Below are 11,286 nucleotides of genomic sequence, written 5' to 3'. Positions count from 1 at the left end.
ACAGGGACTATTTCTGACAGGAACTCAATGACTGGCTCTTTGGTCTCCCCACCCCCGAAGGGAGGAGCAGTCCTGTTAGGCCACAGAGGAGGGCTTTGCAGCCAGTCCTGAAGATACCTGATAAAACAGGATCAGATGATTGGGGAGGAGGTCCCCCCTATCAGTGGACTTGGAAAGGGGCATGGTGGAGATGAGGGAGGGAGGGAGGGACTGGGAGGGAATGAGGGAGCGGGACACGGCTGGGATACAGTTAATAAAATGTAACTGATTAAAAAAAAAGAGAAACCTTGTATTGAAACACCAAAATAAATAAATAAATAGATGAATGAATAAATAAATAAATAAAGATATGGTTAGCCTTTCCTTCCCCACCCACACTACCTCTGTGCTCATCAAGAGAACTTTGGTGACTAAGCATGATCGGTACCTCTTGATCCCCTTTGCATCCCCAACTGCAAAGATATCTGGTCACGTGCCAGACATGCTCATACCTAAATCTGTTTGAATTCCAGGTTAATACATACTGGCTGAATAGATGATGTTCTAGGTTCATGGTGGCATGATTTAAAAGCATGCCCTGGACCACCATCATATCCCAATGACTCAATTTTGGGGTTAGTAATAAACAGGGACATAAGACTAGGTTTTGCAGTGAGACAGTTGCTAAAGGCCAAGGTGTTGTTATTTTTTTCAGAAACAGTTGTGAGGTTCAGTCAGGAAGTACCAGGCATACATGTTCTATGGTCTGCACCTTCCTGACCAACAGGAACAAGGAGGTCTGCTTCACTGTTCATCTATCAGTGAGTTCCTCTGACTCTTCCTGAGTGCAGGACATTTACACAAAAGCTTCTGTATCAGAAAAACTCAAAATGAAAAATTTTCGATCTGGCTTGCTTCCATGTATGTGGACCTATCTGCATTGCCCCCGTGGCACGCCTGGGTTGGCTACCCAGAGGCTATTTAAGCTGTGGGCTGGCTTTCCCCGGGGTCTGAGGATTGTTCAAGGTTCTTGAATAAACTGCATTGAAAAAAAAAAAAAAAAAAAAAAAAAAAGAAAAATTTTCTATTAAAGAATGTGAATGTCCTAAGACAAAGCAGGGCTGTGGAGATGTTCCTGATGGAGACTAAAGATACATGACAAACACACCTTATCCTTATGCTAGACCAGATCCTATAATGTGAGAAATGAGAAATACTATAAAGGACACTTGCAGAAGGGAAAAACTTGGCTTAGAAATTATAAACATTGTAACAATGTTCATTTGTCTAAAGCTACACATAGTGACGTACTGAACATGTCTATTCTTAAGAAAATGCCCACTGAAGTATTTCAGCACAGAGGGCCCTTATGTGTGTACTTTATCCATACTGAGTTTGTATGTGTACATGTGTACATACACCCTGACACGGAAGTGCACATAGGATGATAAAGGAAATGGGGCAAAATGTTAATAGGTAAATATGACTAAGGGATAAGAGAATGTTTCTATTATTTTTATACCTTTTCTGTGACTTTGAATTTGTTTCCAAATAAAATATTTGGAAATGTTAAAGGACAATTTCTGTGCAAGCAGTCAAAATCTGCTGCACCCATCTGACTGAATTCTTCCCATGGCAGACGTGTAGAGACATAGCTGTGCCTTCCCAAACAGGGTTACCAATCTCACCCTCAAACTTGGACAAAGAACTTAGTGGCACCTGGAGCTGCCCACTTATCTCCTCCATCCTAAAATCCACCAAAAATAACAGCAAAACATTTTCTTCTGAGGATTGTGGTGCTGAAGACATTTGGGTAATGAAAAGAAGGGGTATGTTTCATCCATCCATCCACTCAGTAAATGTTTTAAGTACCTACTCATTATGTGCCAGGAACTATGCCAGGGGCTGAAGATGCAACCAAGGATCTAAAAGACAGCTCCTGTCTTTAAAAGGTCTCAGATGGACTAGGGGATATAGCTCAGTGGCAAAGGGCTTGCCTAGCATACACAAGGCCCTGGGTTCAATCCATAGTGGAATATACTCACAACCACCTAAGTCTCTATTTCTTAATGACTTGGACACTAAGTAAACTTCGGAAGCCATTGGAAACCCCATCTTTTGGCACGCACCTGGTCCACACTGAGCTCCCTCCCAGGATTGTCCAGGCAACAGCTACTTTTTGTAACCAGTGCTAAGGAAGGGATGTTTAGTGTTTTCCCCATCCCAAGGTCTTCCCATCCGTTTCAGCTTAGCTCTCTGCCGTGTGCTCTTTCCAGTGTACCACCATCTCTAAGTTGATGGACCAGTGAGTTTTGGAAGTCTTTCTTCTGATCTCTGTTTGTTGATAAATATTACAGCTATACTTACAATTCTTTCTGAAGGCAAAAACAAAAACAACAAAAAAGCCCACCAAACATCACTGTGTAGAAGCCTGAGTCATTAAAACAATGTCAATGTCTTTCAAATGGACAAAATGTGATAGTTTTGTTTTTCCTCTAACCATCAATCAGTGGGTTTGACACTGAATATGATACCCTATACACAATAGTCAACTGCCTTGTGAAGAATTCTTAGAATTGTTCATGTGTATACTTCATGTGACATGCTTGTGTCACTTCTGCTCATAAGTCTTGGATGGGACTGATGTTGTACTCTGGTGCCTGATATATTCTGGCCCGGTCCAAATAAATTTCAGAATCAGATCCAACAAACGTTTACTGAGTCTCTACAAAGTTCCAAGCCTTTTACTTTTACTTTGACACATTTTATATCATGTAATCTTTAACAACCCTTCAAGGTAGGAATTACCTGCATGTTACAGATGAGAAAATAATCGCAAAGAGGTTCACTGATTTGCTCAAGTATATCATACAGCTTTTTTTTTAAAAACACACACACACATACACACTACACTGTGAGCTGAGGCCTTTCCTTGCTAACTGCTTATCTTACAGCATTTCTAGCCTTCTCTACTTTTGGAGCACATGCTCCCCTTCCACAAGCCCCCTTATTTCTTATCTCTTCACTAGCCCATGTGGGTTTTCTTTTTTAATACTGCATTTAATAGCACAAAAGTCATGAATACAAAGAAACTGGCAAAGGTGTTTGTCAATGAGATATCCCTGCCTCCTCCACTTTTCTGCTTTCATCCCCATGTACATTTTAATCAACTTTTTTTTTCCTCCCACAAACGGTGTAACTGTTACGTGACTGGTCAATTGAAGCTGAAACACCCATGGAGATGTTTTACGGTTACAAGGGCACACACACACCCCAACACTACCCCCCTCCCCCCTACACCTTCCCACACAACCTTTTGGAGGAATATAGGATATGAACCAGTGTCACAATTTCCCAGCTCTGCCTTCACCACACAGAACATTCCTGCCACTTCATTTCCTTCACATGACTGCTTAGACTAGAGCCTCTTTTCCCTCCCCTCCTATTTCTCTTCCGATCAGGACCTTTTGGACACTGGGTACTGTTAAATTCTTACTCTGTAAGGCCCATTGGCCTCAGTCAAGTAGATCAATTAAATCTTGTTGCCCGCTGTAGTACAAGTGTCATCATCTTCCATTACAGGTAGACCTGCGTGTTGCTTCAGTAGGCTTGTGTACTCATTTCTTTCACCTTTTCTGACTCATGTTCCAGGACCTGTTTGTGATAGAACAGTAAATACCCTTCACTGTCCAGCACATCTTTAATACTGGCCTTGGTGATGACAGCATCATCACACTTGAACCACTGGTCCCTGTGGTGCCGAATGAAGCTGGTGTAGTGGCCACTCTCCAAAGTTCCTTGGTGATTAACCACAGCAAACAAAGAATACTTATTCTCGTTGTTCCCACTATTGGTTGGCAGCTGCAACTGTCCATTCATTCGGGTCTCCTTACTTGACGCCATAAATGGTGTCATATCCAGCTCCAGGGGAAAGGAAATGTATGTAGTGATCTTTCGCCTCTGTTTGGCTGAGTGTTCAAACCGTTTGAAATGAAAGCAGGCAACAACTGGCAACTTCTTCATGGTGAGCTGTTTGGTAGATTCTTGGTAGCTTTGACAACCACCACATTTAATTTTGGCACTACTTCCTAAGTGCTCTGGCCTTGTAAACCTTCGCAAGCAGTCCGTGAGGGTAGTAATGCCTGGTATGTGGCTTTCCCCATTCAAACTGCTCTCTCTCCCTGGACTCATGGGCCAGAAGGATGTACAAGATCCAGGCAAGTCCAGACTAATGTCCCAGCATGGGTCTATAGTGGTAGAGACACCATGGCAAGTTTGACAGGTGACATCAGACTGCAGGCCACCTGTGAAGATTTGGTCTATGATGCAGTTACAGTGGTTGGGATTGCTGGCCACCTTGCCAACATCATCGCCTTTGCAGTGCCTGTGCAGGACATCTAGTGCAGCGATGAGGAACTCGTGGGCATCCTGTTGCCTGTACCCTGCTAAATGGCGTGCGTGTATCCACACCAGGTGCAGTAACTTATAGGGAACATGAGGAGATGGGTTCCCAGAATATAGCTCCCGAAAGAGCGAAGACATCTCACAGACCAGACATAACTCAGGGCTGGGCATTTCACACCGATGCCTGTCAGAGAGAAAGAAATCTCTCAGTATTGGAGTGTGTGTCAGGGCCTGGACAATGCAGTTCATAAAGCATGTGTTGCCAAGATTAATTAGTCCTCGTAAGCCAATGGTAAAGCTGGAGGCGATTCTTCTTCTCCGTGGGTTGTGCCCCAGCAGTTCTAACTCAGGTTTGGTCGTTCCCCAGGTGGGATATTTCTCACCAAGCCCGGGCACTGAACACTGCTGCTGAGAAACCTCCGTTGAGGTGGAGGCTTGTAATTTCAAGGCTTCACCTTGCTCATCTTTGGCAATTTGCTCAATGTCTTTGTCATACACATAGTCTTTACACATGAAGCAGTATATACCTCCATAATAAAGATCAACCGCTAAGTTGTGCTGTTTTGTCTCAGCGTGCTCGTGGATGTGTTTCTCTGTGAAGCAGCCAAAGAAGACACAGGAGAGGCAAGAGTGGAGTCTGTTTAAATGAGTGCCGCACACATGGCAGATGCACGACTTTGCTTTGCTTTTCCTGGTCTCTGGGGTTCCACACCACACGAAGCACTGGTAGATAACCCGCAATTCCTGCCTCCAGTTCTCTCCCACCTTAAAGCTGTTCACGTGGGAACAACCTGGTGGCCCCATAGCAAAATCCACATCCAAGCATCCGCCCCCGGGACCGCGCCGGGGCCGGGGCCGGGGTGGGGGCCGTGGCCTAGGCTTCGGTGGGGTACGGAGCCTAGTCTGGGGCCGGGGCCGGGGTCGGCGGCGCGGGGCACGACTGCGACGCGGAGAGGGATCAGGGGGCCGCGGCCGATCGGAGGGAAGGGTTGGGGGAGGGACCTCATCACCGCTGCCGCCACCGCCGCTCCGCGCTGGGTTCTCATCCTTCGGCTCCGGCTTATGCTCCCCCTTAGGCTCTGGCTCTGCCTTCCGTAAGGGCTCGGGCTCCGGCTCCTGTTCCGGCTCACGCTCCTGTTCGGGCTCCGGCTCGAGCTCGGGCTCCGGCTCCGGCTCGGGCTCGGGCTCGGGCTTGCGCTCGGGCTCCGGCTCCGGCTCCGGCTCCGGCTCCGGCTTGGGCTCTGGCTCGGGCTCCGGCTCTGGCTCGGGCTCCCGCTCGGGCTCCGGCTCCGGCTCCAGCTTGAGCTCAGCCCCGCGGCCCGGTCTCTCCGAGGTCTCCACTTTCCTGGTGGCGTCCACCTTCCCTGCTGTCTCCACCTTCTCGGTGGCTTCCACCTTACCGGCCGCCTGCACCTTCCCTTCCACCCTCTCCGCCTCCACCTTCCTCTATGCCTTCGCCGCCGTCTCTGCAGTCTCCGCCTCCTCCAGCCTCCTCCGCCTCCTCTGGCTGCGGCTCCTCCCACTGCTCGCGGGGCTCCGGCGGCCACTGGGCGTGGTGGCGCGGGGGCCACGCAGACCTGGGGTGTCCCCCGTCAGGCCTGAAGGAGCGCGGTGGCCGTGGCAGCTGGACCCAAAAGGGACTTTCACTGAAGGAGGCGCCAGCGGAAGCAGGCGACGCCCCCGGGAATGCTCCCGCCGAAGCCCCCTAGCGGAGGCCGCTTCTGCAGCCAGGCCCCGTTTCCTTTAATTCAATATTTCCCAAACTTGCTGGTTCACGACAATCACGTGGGGAGCGTGTTAAAATTACAGATTCCTCGGCTCCACCCGCAGGCCTACTGAATCAGACTCAGGAAGGGAGGCACTCCGGAACCTGGATCTCTAACTAGGGTCCGAGAGGCTGCTACTGCTCAGGCAAGTTTGGGAAACACAACTCTAATTCATTGAGCCTGGCGGGAAGTGGGGCGGGGACCGCGCAGTCTCTTTAAGGCGCTTCCAGCTCTCAGCTCCAATCGCTGCTCTGACCCCTTTGGCGGTCTCCTCCCCTCTATACTGCCCTCAAGGGTGCAGGCTTCCCCGAGCGTGTGTGGCCAGGGCCAAATGGTTGTCTTGTCCAGAAACGTTTCTGAGACTATGAAATATCCCTACACTGGGTGGTCGTGAAGAAGAAAGGCGGGAGCTCCAACATCCATCATTCCAGAGGCTGAACCTGCCCCTAACAGGTCCCAGTCTCCCCTCGGGGTCCAGCTCCTGCTCTCCCAGAAAAGATAAAGTTCCAACTCCACTGGGGCCAGGCCTGGACCCCACTTCTAATGGGACAACAGTGCTCCCAAAGCCGCTCCACCTGAAGAGGCATGTTCCCTTGACCATCATATCAGTGGTCTAAACATCCTGGGTTGTTTCCCCTTCAGGCTCCAAAGGCCCTGGGTGGGATGACTCACTTAGCAGCTTGTTGACAGAAACTATCACTCCAAGGCCAACTGGAGAAACCAGACACTACAAGGCTGTTACAGGTGGCACCTCCGTTAAGCTAGGAAAAAAAAAAAAAAAAAAAAAAAACAAACTACAAAATTTGAGACCCTTAAGGTTTAGCAGAGTCTGGAGTGAGCAGCAGGTAGGCATAGAAGGGCTGGCTATCAGTCAGCTGCTAGTGAGACACTAGTGAGAGGTTGGACACGAGTCTGGGGGCCTGCCATATGAATAATAGCATCATAGAGCCCAGGAAGAATGAGTCCAGTACAAACTGTTCAGGTCGTGGGCAGAGATTGGTGTAGGGGCTCAGAAGTAGCTGCAACTGCGACTTCCGGAGGGTGCAGCCAAAGGCAAGTATCAGCATGTGGGGTCAAAGGGAGAGAGTGATCTAAGGAGAACGCAGTGCCTTGGTGACACAGCCAGCTGTATCTGGTGCACATTGCCCCACTTTGGGGGCTGTGCTGCCAGCAAAGCACAGCAAAGTGTCTCTGGTCTGCACTGAAAACAAACCTCCACCTGAGTCATACCTCATAGAGGAAGCAAGGACAGACTCCTTGGGGGATTAATCGGGACTCTGGAGCCCTTAGGGAGGCTGTCTGGTTCCTGTCTGGCTTAAGGCTACCTTAGTGCCAGCCTTCCCCAAATCAGCTGTTTTCAATTCCTTGAAGCGTTCTTCCAACAAATGCCTGCCCTTTGTTGCCTGTAACTAGAGAAAATACAACCAGTATGACTACTAAAGGAATGCCGCTGCTGCTGGTGGTGGTGGTGGTGGTGGTGGTGGTGGTTAAAAAAAAATGACCCAGCTCATGGAGCACAGGAGCAAAAAGCAAGGAGTAGCTCCATCCTGTCTTCACAGGCTAAACAACCGACAGAGAAACCTGGAGATCGCCATACTTAAGAGTGTTGCCACTGAATAGTAACTATGTCACCGGATTGCCTAACTAATCATTTTCCAGTAGAGCCCGCAGAGGTCCCGGGACACCACCCAGTCCAGACAAATTCTGAAAGTGTATGGCTCTGCCACCATTCACCCCACAGATGTATATTCAATACCCATTCACAGCCAGGCGTTGTAGTAAGAGCTAGGGACCCAGCACTGAGTCAAAGACATCCCAGGATTAGGATCAGAGTTGGCTTCCCTAAAAGTAACACACACATACACTAAGGAAGTGTCTTTAGGACAACTAGCAGGAAATAAGCACCAAATATTAAAATAAGTAAGTATAATCAAAATAGTTGAGTACTTTTCTTTAAAAAATGTTTCCCCCACTGGAAAATTTGCAGCTTGGTTGTTACTTTCTCACATTCACTTCCTCGTTGTATTCTTTTGCTTTAATCACTGGTATAGTGAATAATCTTGATCATACCATATCACGTGGAAATATCTTTACCATAATCTTTAGATGTATAGGGCTTGTATATTCTGGACTTAGTCCTGGGTAGATGTCACCCACTTCCCCTCACAAAGACCTGGGAAACACTGCCTTAAGAAAGACAGCTCAGCCGAGTGCAGTGGTGCTCGTCTGTAATCCCAGCATTCTGGAAGGCAGAGGCAGGTTGATCTCTGTGAGGCCAGCTTGGTCTACAAAGCAAGTCGCAAGTCCAGGACAGCTAAGACTACCCACAGAAACCCTATCTAAAAAAAAAAAAAAGGCGGCTCTTCCTCACAGCTCACGAGCCTAGCAGTTAAATACTATTCTGTCCACAAGGTGGCAAAACAGTAAATGACAATCCCTAGTAACTTTTGTATGTTTATATAAAATTTGGTTCATATCAAAATACTCTAAAAATATTTTGAAAAATGTGGTCTCCACACAGTTTTTGGTTGACATCTAAAATTTTGTGTCGTAAAAGTGACTTGGATGCAAAAACCTAATTTTGGACAAGTGTTAACCTTCAGAAATAAAACTGTTATATCAGTACATTACACAAATCTGGTGAAACCTAAATACATTAGTGAGTTGAAAGCCACCAGCATATGCTTTTAAAACTCGTAACAGAGCTCTTTGACAGTCGCAAGTTGTATCTTCCTGCTTTTCTCCAGGAGTTCTTAATTCTTCTCTAGTCTAAAAATAAAAAAAAAAGACCCAGAAACATGTTTGTTTGTGCTTAGAGCAATTAGATAGAGAGATGTTCCCATAGACAAATATTGCTTATTGCTACAGTGAGATAAGACTGAACATCACATTGTTTCTAATTTGTGTGTGGCTGAATGTGAACAGAGAAATCTCTCATACTAAATAGACACTTTCTTTAGAAACATCATGCAAGCCTTTGAATCCTTTCAGAAGTATCACACAATGATTTAGCTTCAAAACTCTTATGATTTCTCAGCTGAAAACTCTACTGGGATTTCCTTCCATTTTATTGGAAGCAAACAATTAGGAACCATCTGAAGTGCAAAAAGATTCAATTCCCATTCACTGTTAGAGCAATTTGTTTGTTCACCGTAGATGTGGTGTTCGGAATTGTCTCTCTGGCACCCTGAAGATTTTACACTGCAGGGTAGTGCATGCAGGTGAGATTCAGGATGAAAAAAAAGATGCTTTTCTTTTGTAAGTGCAAAAAGAAACGTGTGAAAGTGGATATGGGAAAAGAGAAACAGCTTGATCCCTCTATCGCAACTATGGTCTCTGGCAGATCAATTTTAAAACACTACATATAAAATTGGAGGATGTAGAAATTTATTTCCTTCAGTCTCCCATACTCTTACTCCATTTTGAAAGTGTCTCGTTATGTTTCTTGTCATAAAAGTTAGACACACATATATATTTATGGGTTTAAAATGTATAGAAGAGGTCATCGTATGAAAAATGAAAGCCCTCTCTCCCTCATTGATCACACCCAATTCTGTTTCCCTGAACTTTGTGAGAAACTTTCTATGTAAATGTGAGCATTTTTATACACATATCCTTTTATGAAATGTAAATAAGACTGTGCTATGCAGGTGTTTTCTCTAATTGCTGTACACAGTCAATAAAATCCCAATAAAATTACAATGAGTTTATTTTATTTATTTATTACTTATTACAATTTATTCACATTGTATCTCAATACAATGAGTTTTTTATGAGAGATTTTACAAGACAATCTTCAAATAAATATGGAAGACTAAAAGACATCTTCCACTTTCCCCTTTTTTCCTCCTGGAAATGAGGAGTTAGTGACGATAGTGGAAACCATCTTATAACCAATCATAGTTAAAAGACCAAAAATCTGATTGCTTCCGCGTATATTCTTTCATAAAGAAAAATATGGTAATTTATCAGCTCTATGAGGCACATCTCTTCGTGTTACTATGTTGCTGGAGTCTTAGAATAATACTTCATAAATATGTTCAGCAGCAGTTTTGTATTACTGGTATGTCTCGCAGTCCATAATATCCTAGACTCAGAGCCTGAAGAGATGGTTCAGCAGTTAAAACAGTGTAATCTCTTCCTAAGGACCTGGAATCAATTCCTAGGACCCACATGGCAGCTCATGACTGTAATTCCAATTCCAAGGGATCCAATGCCCTTTCTGGGCTCTGCAGGCAACAGCAACACACATGGTGCACAGATATACTTGCATGCAAAACATATAAAATAAAACAAAATTTAAAAATAATAATATTTTAGAATCGATGTCATCCTTTGAAGTCACTATTATTTGAGTCCACATGATGTATTAAGTGACCATTCCTAGTTTAGTCTCAAGTCCTTATTCTGACCTTTCAGGCCCTATGAAATATCTCACTGGTTACTTAGACTTCTCTTCCCATCAGCCTGGCCTTGCATCAAACAGATGATGCATATTACTGCTTCCAGGCCTAAGCCCTGTAGTGGAAGTTTTGGTTTCCTTAAAAACTCAGTTATATAAGTATGTTTTTGTTTTAATCCCAACTGTGGCGTATGGGACTGCCTTAGTTTATCCAGAGCTGACAACAGCTTCCTGAGGCTGGGAGAGGGGTGTGGTCTTTGCCAACTGCAGTTAGTGGAATTCTGAGGACTCTTGGAGAGAATACATACCAGACACCAGAGAGAGGAAGGGGCTTTGAGGAGACGAACAAAGGAGGAAGAAGGCTGTTTGTTCATCCTGCTGTGTTTGCCACTTGCTGTTGCTGGACTGCTAGAAATCCTGACGACTGAGATTGCTATTTTCCCAAAGAACCGGATGAACCTAACCAGCCAGAACTAAATCCAAAGAGGTCTATGTCTCCTTCCTCTTCTAACCTTTCTCTCATACCTATGGTTGGTGGTTGGAAGGGAGATAGAGGCTTAAGGAACTTCAAATAGGCTAGAGTTTAAAAAAAAAACAGCACCTACAAAGCCCTCATTTCTTGTGGTTGGAAATCTCCCTTAGAAATTTCCATAGCTTGAGCCAGTGAGCTGGCTCAGTGGGTAAAACTTTGCCATCAAACCTGATAGCCTAAATTCAATTCCTGAGACCCACATG

At 45.6% G+C, this 11,286-nt stretch overlaps 1 protein-coding gene across 1 annotated transcript; it reads right to left on the bottom strand.

Annotated features, from left to right (window-relative positions):
• Positions 1–2,676: 2,676 nt before the first annotated feature.
• Positions 2,677–6,289, bottom strand: Usp27x (ubiquitin specific peptidase 27 X-linked). Its single transcript, XM_021629638.2, has one exon. It carries the CDS (start codon positions 5,185–5,187, stop codon positions 3,580–3,582), a length of 1,608 nt encoding a protein of 535 aa, XP_021485313.1. The 5' UTR covers positions 5,188–6,289; the 3' UTR covers positions 2,677–3,579.
• Positions 6,290–11,286: the final 4,997 nt, after the last annotated feature.

Source organism: Meriones unguiculatus, chromosome X, assembly GCF_030254825.1.
Source record: "Meriones unguiculatus strain TT.TT164.6M chromosome X, Bangor_MerUng_6.1, whole genome shotgun sequence".
Taxonomy (NCBI): Eukaryota; Metazoa; Chordata; class Mammalia; order Rodentia; family Muridae; genus Meriones; species Meriones unguiculatus.
This window is presented reverse-complemented; position numbering and strand designations above follow the sequence as displayed.